The 14,491-nt window shown below is 38.1% G+C and overlaps 1 protein-coding gene across 2 annotated transcripts in view; it reads right to left on the reverse strand.

Annotated features, from left to right (window-relative positions):
* SRGAP3 (SLIT-ROBO Rho GTPase activating protein 3) overlaps positions 1-14,491 on the reverse strand; it is a 2,107,662-nt gene that overhangs the window by 590,953 nt on the left and 1,502,218 nt on the right. For both annotated transcript variants that reach the window (XM_044078646.1, XM_044078643.1), the window contains exon 10: positions 5,596-5,680. In XM_044078646.1, the coding sequence (XP_043934581.1) occupies positions 5,596-5,680 (85 nt within the window). The remainder of the gene's footprint in view (positions 1-5,595; positions 5,681-14,491) is intronic.

Here is a 14,491-nt window from a genome sequence, read left to right on the forward strand (position 1 = left end):
TACCCACAGAGTGGCGCACAGCAACAGTTATCCCACTCCACAAAGGTGCAGCCACAACAGACCCCAGGAACTATCACCCTATAAGCCTGACTAGCCTGGTCTGCAAGGCTATGGAGCACATCATCATGGAACTCATTAACAGAGACATTGGGAACCTCCAAACCTTGGACCCTACCCAGCTTGGATTTATTAAGGTCAGATCATGCCCCCTAAACCTGGTGGACTTCTTTGAGACAGTTACCAAGGCATTAGACGAGGGAAAAGAGGTCCACACAGCCTACCTAGACCTCGCAAAGGTTTTTGACACCATTCCACATTCTAGTATTATAGACAAGCTCATCAGCTTGAACATAAACCCCTACGTCACGAGATGGATTGCCAACTGACTCATGGATAGAACCCACATGGTGAGAGTTGCAGGCTCTACGTCTGACTCTAAACTGGTTACAAGTGGCGTCCCCCAGGGCTCAGCCCTAGGACCCCTCCTGTTTGGTATATACTTCTCAGAGGTAAAGGCAAACATAGGAGGACTATGGCTGACCAAGTTCACAGACGACTGCAAACTAGGGGCCATAACTGATTCTCCAGCTGATACAAACACCCTCCAGAAGGATCTCACTGAGACGGATACCTTTTGTCAAAATCATGGCCTCAAGCTAAATGCCAAAAAGTGCATTGTCATCCCCTTTGGAAAAAATAAAGTATCCATGAACTACCACATAGTTGGTAGTCCCCTAAATACAGAAAATGTAATAAGGGATCTGGGGACCCAAGTAGATAGTAATCTCTCCTTTGATAATCATATTGCCAAGATGGTTAGAAAATCCTTCTATGTGGCCCACCTAATCACAAAAGGGTTAGCATCTAGAACAAAAGAGGTTATTGTGCCTCTCTACTCATCACTCATTGGAAAGACCACAAAAGTACCTTACCAAGAGGATTACTGACCTCAAACAGATGCCCTATGCAGCCCGACTCAAGAAACTCCAGCTGTACTCGGTTGCATACCGCTTACTCAGAGGTGATCTCTGCCTGACATACAAGGCCATGTCCAACCCAGAATTAATGGACATGCTCCACCTAAAAAAAAAGCAAATCTCGGAGAGTCACATGTTCTAGAGATATAAACCTCACCACAATGATAAATAGGACATGCTGGAGGGATAGATTCCTGTCTCAGAGGCTCCCCATGCTTTGGAACAGGATTCCAATATACATCAGGCAGAGCCCCTCACTAACACTCTTCAAGAGAAACCTTGACGGGTGGATGGGAAACAGAAAATTTACCCCGGATCACTGCAGTGGCTCTGCTGGACAGTGTCGCAGGGAACTAATGGCTCTGCCGGACAGAGGCACAGGGAACTAATTTAAGGGGGTGGCGAAAGCCAACATATTCTGGCTAGGCTTATAAATGCCCTTGTGCAGATAGCCTAGTACTTACCTATGAACCTATGGAAAAATGGGTAGAATGGTAAAAAGGAGGCATTCACTTCGGGTAAACAGGAGGCATTCACTTAATAAGTACATTGCTCAAAATATGTGCTAATGTGCCATCTGAAAATCCAACATATGGTTATAAACATCTGAAGTGCTATTATAAGAACATACATTACAAATTAAAGAAAACATTTTATTCTTGCACAGGACAATGATAGTTCATATTAAGTTAGGGTTTATGGGCAGTGAGAGAGTAATATGTGCTGGATGTATTCTACAGTTAGAGGTTGCTCTGTCATTATGGTGTTGCATGAGGGGTAATCCAAAGTGTTTTAGGCTATACTGAGTGCCAGTATCACTTGTGAGCACAAGGCACACTGTAAAGGTTAAGACTGAGATCATGTCCTTTTTTTGCAACTCTTGCTCTCAGCCTTGAGATGCAGAGTTCTTCTTGATTGGAATGTAAGGAGAAACATACATCTGTAATGTGCACTTTGCTTGAGAGTGGTAGAGTAACAGTCCAAAAGTAAAAGCCTGGATAACAGGAAAGATAACAAAAGATCAGCGTACTTTTTAATTGGAAGTCAGTCAGCTCTATCTAGTGTATGGCAATGACATTCCCTTTCTTGCTACAGAAGCACAATTTTGCATACCTTGTCGGTTAAATCTGCAAGCTGCAGATGTTAGATTTGGGGTTGATATTTAGCACTTGCTCTCCTTTGATCTCCATATTTGGGGTTGATATTTAGCACTTGCTCTCCTTTGATCTCCATATTTGGGGTTGATATTTAGCACTTGCTCTCCTTTGATCTCCATATTTGGGGTTGATATTTAGCACTTGCTCTCCTTTGATCTCCATATTTGGGGTTGATATTTAGCACTTGCTCTCCTTTGATCTCCATATTTGGGGTTGATATTTAGCACTTGCTCTCCTTTGATCTCCATATTTGGGGTTGATATTTAGCACTTGCTCTCCTTTGATCTCCATATTTGGGGTTGATATTTAGCACTTGCTCTCCTTTGATCTCCATATTTGGGGTTGATATTTAGCACTTGCTCTCCTTTGATCTCCATATTTGGGGTTGATATTTAGCACTTGCTCTCCTTTGATCTCCATATTTGGGGTTGATATTTAGCACTTGCTCTCCTTTGATCTCCATATTTGGGGTTGATATTTAGCACTTGCTCTCCTTTGATCTCCATATTTGGGGTTGATATTTAGCACTTGCTCTCCTTTGATCTCCATATTTGGGGTTGATATTTAGCACTTGCTCTCCTTTGATCTCCATATTTGGGGTTGATATTTAGCACTTGCTCTCCTTTGATCTCCATATTTGGGGTTGATATTTAGCACTTGCTCTCCTTTGATCTCCATATTTGGGGTTGATATTTAGCACTTGCTCTCCTTTGATCTCCATATTTGGGGTTGATATTTAGCACTTGCTCTCCTTTGATCTCCATATTTGGGGTTGATATTTAGCACTTGCTCTCCTTTGATCTCCATATTTGGGGTTGACATTTAGCACTTGCTCTCCTTTGATCTCCATATTTGGGGTTGATATTTAGCACTTGCTCTCCTTTGATCTCCATATTTGGGGTTGATATTTAGCACTTGCTCTCCTTTGATCTCCATGCTTCAAAGCAAAGCAATACAAGTATTTACTATGAAAAAAGTAGTTGCGTGTTGGCCGTGCATTTAATGGAATTCGCAAACAACTTACAAGGAAAGGTGGTCTCTAGGCATAAACTAAGTACTTGCACATATCTGCTGAAAATGGGTTCCTGATCCAGTCAGACTTTCCTGGTAAACAAATGTTAAATGTTAAACAATATCCACTCTCTTCAGTGATGTAGCAGGAGAGTGTTGCAAAGCCCAGTTTCTAATGACATTTCTTAACATTTCAGGGGTTTGAAAGGGAATGCATTTTTTAAGTATTAAGTAGTCAGTTTATTATTATTATTATTATTATTATAGGATGTTCAGCAGCTTGCAGGAGCATTCTAAAGTATTCAGCACTGGTCGTTGAATATCAGAAGGCTAAGATGTTAGTGATCTAATGCTGGCTTCTAAGAGGCAGTATATGATCTCATTATAGCAGGGCCTTCATTGTCCATGGGCTAATGGTGTGCAGACCTCACATTAATGATAAAATAAAGCTTATGAATGAAAATGGCCCAGAATCCCAGAGCCTTCAACTTTGAGACTGGACCTCAACAGAAGTGTAATAGCTACCCATTAAACATGGCTCTATTCAAAGTACAGTCTACAATGGAATATCTTACTGCAGTCCAGCATACTTTGGAGTACATTAAACATTTTAAAGTACATCGACTTGGAGGACAGAGAATGAATGTAGTTCCATTTCTTCTAAGTTAATGTGACGTTAGATGTAGTATAAGCAGAGATAAAGAGTGGGGACACAGCAGTACAATCTCCCCTGAAAAATATTTCAAATACTGTTTTCTTATGTCTGTGTAAATTGGTCAGATTGGATGACAGGACAGTGTGGATGGTACATTAAGTGTCAACATATTCAGCAGTGATAACACTGAATATGCCCTTGAATGTTTCCATAAGGATATGGTGATTTCAGAGCTGACTCAGCAGCCGGCTGCAGGAAGTGTGAAAGGCTTTACCCTGTCCCAGAGGAAAACAGATTTTGTATTCCACTTTGAACTCTTGAGTTGTAATTTGAAAGTAACAGTCTATAAGGACATTACTCAGATCTCCTAGCACTGCAAGAAATATGTTTGTTAACAGTATTCCCATTTTCATTAATATGGTCATTAATTTTGTCACTACATCCAGGAGTAAAAACATATAAATAAACTGCAGGCTAAACTTTATTGCTTCTACCAGTTCTCCAGTTCAGCCTCCACAGCTGAACAGCTGGCATACTATGGAATGTTTAGCACTGATGTAGTACGCAAGGTACACTGCTTCACTTGGGTAGGGTGTTCCTTCATTTGCTTTAAAGTGACTTGTTAATATTCACAGGTACATCACAAAATTCAGTGAGACCACAATGCACTCATTACTCACCCCCCCTAATTTATTTATTTAAGCAATTTTTTAAATAAAAACCTTCTTAAACTCCATTATTAAACCATGGCCCTAATATATGTTACTGTATCCATCTGTGACATCAACTTAGGGATAATGTGAGATGCATCCAAGGACTTTAATAAGCGTACTTGTGCTCATGTGATGTGATGTGTCCATTACAGTCTATAGACGCAACTCACACTTTCTGTAAATTGACATCATTGAGGTTAAAGTTTACTGTTTATCCTCAATGGCATAATCATGGGGGAAGCAGAATGTTTAATAAGTTATTGCAAGGAAAAAATGCAACTGAAAATGTTCACTGATAAGGTGAAAATTGTGTTTGGCACTTTCTGCACCACACACTGTGAGGGAAAGTAAAAATTTCATTTACTGAACAAATCAAATTAATCAGATAAATGAAAACACAAACACTCACAGAACATTTTATGTTAAGTCTTAGGACTGTGAAGTCATATTCCATAATCTCTCTCTCTCTCTCTCTCTCTCTGTATTGTTCACTAATGTTTGTTTATTTGTGTATCAGAAATACTACCAGCAAGTCTCAGTAAGTGCTCTCAAGAAGGCAGGACAACTATCTGGATGTTGATGACCCAAGTTTGTGTAGCATCTCAGGTGGCACAGGGTTGGCTAGAAGGAGAGCTAAAAAGGCATAGGTTTTGTCAGCTTTTCTTGCTTGAGAGGCTATTGTGGGGTTTTGGGATGCCATTACAACCACATTCTTTACAGAGACCAGGAGAAGTATAAAAGGAGACTCTTGAGTAACCTCGAGGCAGCAAGGACCCTGTAAGGGCTGAAGGGCTGATTCTGAAGTGAAATTAGTAATGCACCTGCAAGCTCCTCCCCACAGATAGAATGAGTTTACTATAGCTAAACTATTTAGTCCTGCAATGGCATTGGGATGAAGTCCCTCTTCTAAAGATCCTGAAAGGGAGCAAATGAGCAAACAGAATGGGGGTTCTGACTACCAAAGGTAACAGGGTTAGAAATCAGTTTGTTTTTACTGCTAACACTGCAATAGAGTTCATTTTCAAAGCTGTTATGTGACTGTGCCAATAAAAAATGCAGAATTACTGAATCATTTAACTCACCTTCTCCAAGTGTCTGTTTTAACAAATCATGCTTTGCTTGCAGCTTTGTAATGAGGTTACTGCCATTTAAGTACTCCTTGAATTTCTAAGAAAGAACAAAAGAAGAAGAATCAGATTTGCTTTCTAAATAATACTTATGGGGTAATGGTAAATTAAATACAAAGTGATTAAGAATTTACTTAAGTCTGTCCGTTACTATAATAGCCATAATGCCTTACAGCAACAGAAACCATAGCAATCATGTTGGCTGCACAGAGCCAGTCATTGTCACCACATCATGAAAGAAAAAGGAATCAGAGACCACACTAAAAAAAAACAAAAAAACAAAAAAAAACAGGTTCTTTGGCAAAGAGGCTGGAACGCTGACTATGACAGAGCCAACACAGACTTCAGTAGTAAATCCATCACTTAAATAAGCCAGCTAAGAGAGGTAGGAAGGAGAAATAAAAAGTAAGCTGTTCTAATGCTGGAAGGTGTGTGTGTGTGTGTGTGTGTGTGTGTGTGTGTGTGTGTGTGTGTGTGTGTGTGTATGTCTGTGAGTGTATGATGGGGATTTTCACCACAAAAGCACTCCCTACTGAAGATGAGGGTAGATGAGGAGACTAGCCCCAGTGCACATGTCTGGCCTGTGTGGTACTTGCACAATAAAGTGACACAAATGGGCTCTGTTTGCATGCATTTTGCATACTTCATATAAGATCAGTCAGGGAAGTCACCATTAAAGCAAAATTCAGAAATTACCATACTGTACATAAAGGAACATTCACCTCTTGACTTCAATGCTTGGCTTTAAGATGAGTTTTTTTATTTATCTATTTAAGTTTGATTACCAAGGTAATGCACATCAGTCAACCAATAGCAAGCACAGCCCAGGTGAATACAATCACAGTACTTCAAGAGATACAGTACGTAAAAGTACAATCCAGACAGGTTAAATTAACAGGTTTGAAACACATTCATGAAATTCACATGCAATAGCTTAGACAACTCAATTGTACTAAAAGCTGTGTAAAGTGTAAATGAACAGTGGGCAGGGCTGTGGAAGGGAATGAAAAAGTAAAGGAAGGAGAGAGGTGGCGGGAAAAAAGGAGGGATGGAAAGAACAGAGAAAAACAACTTAATAGTTATTACGGAACTGGACATATACGAATGAGACAATAATGGAAAACTGTTGAGCCGACATGTGTTTCTGAAATTTAAGTAATGTTGGGGCATTAACACTTAGCTTGGCTGCACAGGAGCTGCAGTCCGAATTCAGTGTAAGAGGGTAGGTCTTTTAGGGGGATTGGAAGTGATTTCCAGAGTTTTGGTCCAAGACTGGAAAATACATGCTTTCAGCAGTAAAGTTTCATTAAATTAGTCAGAAAATTTGGAGCAGATTGAGAAAGACTTCTCAGATTCTAGAAGAAGGCCATACTGGACAGTTTCTCTGTGAGTGGAGAAAATAATTTGGGGTTTGTGGATTTGTAATACAGAGGACCAAGCAGGAAGTCAGCTCTCTGCTTTATTGTGAGTCCTTTGGTCTTTGTGTGAGGCACTGATGTTCATGAGGTAAAACTTTTGTAATGATGGGATGTATCTTATTGGAAATGGCTTGTATTGCATATATGTTTTTGAAGTAGCAGCAATTATGATTAGTGTATTCTAAATCAGTGATATACGTAGGGGTGATATGTCTAATGCCCTCGCAAAACATATTGCAACTAATAATATGCACTTTTTTGTTTTATGGTTTTACAAATAGTCATAAGGAGAGGAGGTGATATCTCAAATAATACAGAGATATCTGAATTAAAATGGCTAATTACACTGCAGGCTGACAGGAGATTTGGTCTTAATGTCAATGTGCCTTTAAAACCAGTTTTAAAATCACATAAACTGTTTTATTGATTGATTGATTTTGTTGACTGAATTATTGTTTCAGCTATTTAAATGTCTATGCTGTTATTTTAGTCATATGTTCTGAAGAAGTGAATAGTGCATGAATGTGCTTAACAAATAAACCAAATTTTGCATTTAGCCTCGTTGGTTGGTCTCTCTGCTTTGCTTTTTGGATTTGACATTTGTGTGAGACTGACCTTTAACCACACTGATTTCTTTATGCTGAACTAAATATCTGAAAATATTGAAAATGATACAACGATCGAAGAAACTGAGACGATGATAAAAGAAGATAAAAATGAATCAGTACCAGGATTAGATGGTATGTTATGAGTATTATAAGGAAAGGAAATAAATGTTTTTGTAAAAATATTAAATGAATTGATGAAGGAAGGTGTAACAGAAGAAGAAATATGTAGTGGAGTGATAAGGATGAAAAAAGATATAAGATAAAAGATATAAAAATTGGAGACCTATAACATTAGGGAATACTGACTATAAAATATTTATGAAAATACTACAGAAAAGTATGAAGAAAGTATTTGATGAGGTAGTAAGTGAAGACATTTATGGTACAAGGGAAGACAGATGAAAGGAATTTTAATTATAGTGAAAGAAGTGGTAGAGATGATACTAAAAGAAAATAAAGCAGTAAAACTGACAGCGTGTAACATTGGTAAAACATTTGATAAAGTGAGCCATGAAGGAATGTGGCATATTTTAGGGGCATATGGTGCAGTAGAAAAAATATTAATGTAATAAAAAATGTTATGAAAATACATGGGTACAAATTATAATAAAGGGATGGGTGGGGAAAATAGGTATTGCAAGTGTAGTAAAATGGGTGTCGAATGAGTACTTGCTTATTTGTGTTAATAATGAATGCAGTAGTACAGATATGCAGGTACAAAATGAGGGGGGTAAGATGTGAGATGGAAGGAAATATTAAATTACCAATACATATGCAGACAATCTGCTTCTAATAACAAAACACATGGGATGGATAAGTAAGCTTGTAATAAGGATCAAAAAGGTGTTGTAATGGTGAGTGTGGAAGAGAGGTGAAGAAGAGAGTACAGGCAGGATGGAGTGGGTGGAGAAGAGTGTCAGGACTGATTTGTGACAGACGAGTACCAGTAAGAGTTAAAGGCAAGGTCTACAAGAGGCTAGTGAGACCAGCTATGTTATATGGGTTGGAGACAGTGGCATTGACAAAAAGGCAGGAGTTAGAGCTGGATGTGGCAGAGTTAAAGATGTTAAGATTTGCACTGGGTGTGAAGAGGGTGGACAGGATTAGGAATAAGTATATTAGAGGGTCAGCCCAGGTTGGAAGGTTTGGAGACAAAGTCAGAGAGGCAAGATTACGTTGGTTTAGACATGTGCTGAGGAGGGATGCTGAGTATATTGGGAAAAAGATGCTAAGGATGAAGCTACCAGGTAACAGGAAAAGAGGTAGGCCTAAGATAAGGTTTATGTATGTGGTGAGAGAGGACATGCAGGTGGTTGGTGTGACAGAGCAAGGTGTTGAGGACAGGAAGAAATGGAAACAGATGATCTGCTGTGGTGACCCTAACAGGAACAGCCAAAAGAAGATGATCAAAAAGGTGTTAAAAAAAGCTGGTCTGCAATTAAACAAAAGTATAGGATTTGGTGAGATAAAATATATGGAATATATTTCACAAGAAAGGAAGTAAAGATTTGGGGAGTGGCATTTGATGACTATAAAAGTGTAATAAGGCAATGGAGAGAGATAATACTGGAACAAAAAATGTTGGCTTGATAAAAAGTTTTTTTTTTATTTTTATTGCAGAAAAAGACATATATGCTGAACACTTATGTATTAAGAAAAATAGCAGAAAAATAGCATATTTAGGAGAGTATTCGTTTCCTACTCAAATGGAAAAAGAGTTATTAGATTTTATTTTGCTTTATTTGGGGCTCAAGACTGATCTAGGTGAGAAGAGATATAATTTGGAATAAAGAAGAAGAAGGTGGCATGAATTTAAAAAATCCAGTGGTGCATTTAGCATATATGCATTTATTTTAGGTAATGAGAAGGATAAAGGTAAGATAAAATTAAATGACAGGTAAGATGCTATATGAAAAGATAGAAATCCAAAAGAAGAAAAAACAGGGAAAGAAAAGGGATGCGACAAAAATGAAATTAGGGAAGTTAAATGTAAAACAGACTGATGGGAAAAAAAAAAATAATGGCATACTGTGATTTTAGAAAAAAAGATTTTTGGTGTACCCATGTGTCAAAGGAAAAAACTTCAAAGAGCAATTCACGTAAGGTTCAAGCAAGGCACCCTTTATTAACTTGCAGCAAGGAGACAACGCATGCTGGCAGAATGGTTTGTCTGAACATTAATAATTAGTATGGCATTTTTATACAGTTCTTTCCATGTCACACAGAAATGTTACTTCTATTGCTGACATAGTTAGACACAGCTTTCTGTATTGTTCTACAGAAAATGTTACTAGACTAATTGCTGATTAGTTGAGAATAACTGCTGATTCACAAAACATCTGAGAAAAACAACCTGGCCTTGGGGCTTATTTTAGCCCACCACAAACTTTCAATTCTTTAATTGTGCAGTTCTAATATATGTGTTACATTTTGCCTAGATTCAAGGTACATTTCTAGCTTAGGTACAAGTAATGCTGACTACGGTTTATACTTTCAAGCATCCATTGTGTTCTTATCAAAGCTTCTAGCAGCTGTGTACTTTCTCATGGCATAAGCAGAAAATCAATAACTCTTTGTTAAGTCTCATGACACTAGTAGAAATGAATTACTTCTTGTTATTTGCTGACATTAGCAGAAAATAGAATGCTTCTTGTTAAGTTTCTAATAGCTGTGCAGATTCATGCAGTGTGAACAGAATAAATGTATTAACCCTTTTAAACCTCAAATGCACTAAGCATGCATATTACTAATACATCACCATGGAAGGAATTAAAAGAAGATGAAGAAATGCATTAAAAGACAGAAGAAAAGGGTTTACATTTTTTGAAGTGAAATTGTGGAGAACTGTATTAGACAAGTTACTTGTGAAAGGGAATATGAAACATAAGGTGATGGATGAAAGAAAATGTGCTAAATATAGTGAAGAAAAAAAGAAGAATAAAATGTGTTTTTAGATTGCAAAAAGAATAAAGTATTTTGGGAAGAGTCTAAAAATGAATATAGAAGGGAAGGATTTCAGTGTATACATATGAATATGGTACTATATGAGAAATATGAAAAAGTAAAAAAATGTGATACTGATAAATGGGATTATGTACTGTTTGTGATAATATGGTTGCTATATACAGCATTTTAGCTGAAATAAGAAGATGGTTGTGGAAAAAAGGGTGGGAAGAAAAGGGTAAATACAAAAGAAAAATGAAAGAAATAGAATTGTTTAGTTACATTCTGTTTTGTTTATAACTTGTAAATAATTGTAAGTATGAATGTAAAAACATGTGTAAATGCTCGATTTAAAGTTTTTTATGTGATATGAAATGAATGTAAATGTTAATAAAGTACCCCTGTTTTTGATTAATACTTTTGGATCTGAACATCAGCTTGAGGTACCGCCAGCTCAGGCAGATGGGGCCTTGTTTAAAGTCTCATCTGCAGAATGCTTTGACTAGGTTTTGATGTGTAGCAAAGAGCACAGTTTTTATGTTGGAGGGGTTCAGTATATGTCTGAGTCACTTACTGAGGATATGAAGGTTAGTTTGGAGCTGAATTTGGATGTATACAAGGGTTTGGCTTGATAAGATAACCATGTCATGTCTATAAAAGATAATGGGTATGTAATGAAGGTTGTAAGATAGTTCTTGATGAAAATTGGGATCAGTGGGGTGATAGAATTAAGTCCCGTGGGATTGCTTTGCTGAGAAATGCTGTACTTAGGATGGAGGACTCTGTTTTAATTCTAAAAAATCTGTTGGTGAGAATGTTTTTGAACCAAGGATGGAAGACAACTCTAATGACAATTTCTGGCTATAAGGCGAGGTTTCTTTAAGTTTGTTAAGTGGCAGTGAGTGGTCAATGTGTTCAAAGGCTTTTGTAATGTTTATGACGACTGAGGTTATGAAAGGTATAATACTCACATTAGTAACAGACTGGACTGTAGAACAGATGGGTAAATGTGATGGATGGAACTCTAGATGGTCAAAAAATGATTGTAGACAAATCAGACTTAAAAGCATGGTACTGGAGGTGAGTTAACTAAATAGTGATAATAAGTTTGAAAGCTGCAGCAAAGCAGAACATTTTACAGTGCTGAACGTTCCTTGTTACTGCATAACTGAAACCAGCTCTGTGAAATAGATTTCAAAAATTCATTCATTATGTTTTAATTAACATACTGACAAATCAGAGAGCTGATAATCATGAAAGACAAAATGCAAATTCATTGAGAACTTAAGCAATAACTGATGACCTGGTGTGGTATATTGAAGATGTACCCATGGTTGGCATGGTTTAATCATGAGGGCAAAGCCCGAGTGATTAAATAAGCCAACCGTGGGTAAATTTCAATATACCACAACCATGGAGTAGGTTATTGCTATTACACAATGACATTATTTAAGAAAAAAAATACTTACTTTTCTTAAATAACATCTTTGTATAACGGCGCATTAATGTTCTTCCACCGGTAGTGGTATACTGCTTCCTTGTGTTGATGTACTGCATATGCATATGGGACCTGTGTTCCTATGCATACAGAGTGCATCAATGCTTTGAAACGGAAGCAACAGAGAAAAGAAAGTCTCTGCTGCTCCATTTATTTTCCTTTTTTTTCTTTATTAAAAAAATAAAAGGATTTGGACACATTATACCAATGGAAAAAAGTCCGGGCAACCGGACCTTTTTCCTTTGGTATATTGTGGGATTTACAACGGGCATGCTAGCCAATCAGCGTGCATGTTTTGGAATATTAATGGCAGGGGGGGGTCATTGTATAATACTACTTAGTTCATGTTTACTGACTTGTACTTAGGATTGCAGTAATTTTGTATAACATTAATTCATAGATCTTACAACATAGTGAGTGCTGATGTTGGAGAAGGGCCTGAGAAAAACACCTTGACTGTTGTAGTACAGGTATGGTTGCCCCTTAATATTATGTATGTGGGAAAAAGGAAAAGGCAGGGTATTAATAAGAATCAAGAGTCTTTGGAATGATACCAGGATCACTAGTGCTGCTGAGGTCAGAGTCCTGGTTTCTGAGTCGTGAGAGGAGTCTTAGAAAGTGACAAGGGTAATTGCAAGATGTCCTTCAATGAAGAGTTTAGAAATACTGGAGATGGCCCTCACTAATATGGGAGAGTGCAGCACACCCCCTAGTGTAATAACTTCTCTGGTAAGGTCAGACCAGAAAATGGTCTCCTTTGAAGTAAAAATAAAATGTGGAACCCTAGCTAACTTGGGAATATTTAGGAACTACTCTAAGGCTAACCTCCTGTTATTAAGACATAACCTTGCAAAATTATAAGCCCCCATAGACCATGAGAACATTGCTGTCTACAAAGAACTGTTCACAGAAATGCTATACAAGCATGTTAATAGCTGCATAGAGGCAACTTTACTCACCAGGAAGAAGTACAGAACTAACTCAAAAAACAAGCCACCCTAGTGGAATCTCAACATAAATAGGCTGTATACCAGGAGGAAGAAACGCATGACAAAAATTAGGACGTGCAGCACCCAGCAGGATAAAAGCACTTTCATCAAACTAAACAAACTCAGAGGACAAACAAAATCTACCGAAGCCAAATTTGAGGTAAGTGCGGTCTCCTAGGCCAAGGAAACCATAAGGCATTCTCTTTAGCTATGTCCACAACTTCAAAGGCAATACTCAGTTTTGTGCAGAAACTTACTGGCTGACAAATTCAGCTCCAACTTTAGCCCTCTCTCCACATCAAGCTTCCCTCAGGAAACATCATCAAATATAACTCACTCCTGCTATCACTAAGGAATAGGTCCTTAATGTTCTCTCTAAGACCAACAACACTGCATCAGTGGGCCCAGACAATATCCTACGATGCCTTCTAAATACCATGAAACATGATCTATCAGGCCCTCTGGAACTGCTATTTAACTGTAGCCTCCAAACAGGCTTTGTGCCTCATAAATGTGGAACAGCAACAGTCATCCCTCTACACAAAGATGGACCATCTATAAACCCTGGAAATTACAGACCCATAAGTCTCAATAGCCTCAAAGCCATGGCAAGAAGTATCAGGAAATGATCAATAATGCCATAGAAAACCTCCAGACAAGGGCAGGTCATGCCTACTTAACCTGGTGGACTTCTTTGAGAAGGTCACCATAGCAATGGATGGGGGCAATATGGTTGGCACTGCTTGCCTTGACCTAGCCAAGGCATTTGATACAATCCTGCACTCAGGCATTATTGACAAACATAAGAGGTTAGGTACAAACCCTTATGTCACTATGTGGATAGCCAGCTGGCTCATAGATAGGACCCAGAAAGTTAGAACAGAGGAGTTCACCTCTACAAAGAGCCTAGTCACAAGCAGAGTCCCTGAGGGACCAGTCAAGGGACCCCTCCTTTTTGGCATTTAATTCCCCTGAAGTCATGGCCAATGTCAATGGCCTCTGGCTGAATAAATTTGGAGATGACTGCAAATTAGGAGCTGCCACTGAATCACCCACTGACACAAATGTTCTCCAGAAAGTACTGATCTCAACTGTATAAATTTTCACAGAATGTCCAGATTTCTGTCTGTAATTTTTCATCTGTTTCTCATGAAACTGTGGTTTTCTGGCAAATCATTGACAAGTATTTGTGGAATTAATTCAGAAATGAAAGACATTTGAGATTCATATTTTCTACCCTTCATAAAATGTATGCTGATGCAAAACATGTTATTCCATCAATCTTTTAAGTTTAACAGCAGAACTGAAGCAAGCAAGGCAGCACTCGGCAGATGAATAATGTATAAAACTCCAAGTTTAATGTTAAGCGCTTTTCATTTGACAAAATGCTCAAAC

Source organism: Protopterus annectens, chromosome 7.part1, assembly GCF_019279795.1.
Source record: "Protopterus annectens isolate FY-2018-M chromosome 7.part1, PAN1.0, whole genome shotgun sequence".
Taxonomy (NCBI): Eukaryota; Metazoa; Chordata; order Ceratodontiformes; family Protopteridae; genus Protopterus; species Protopterus annectens.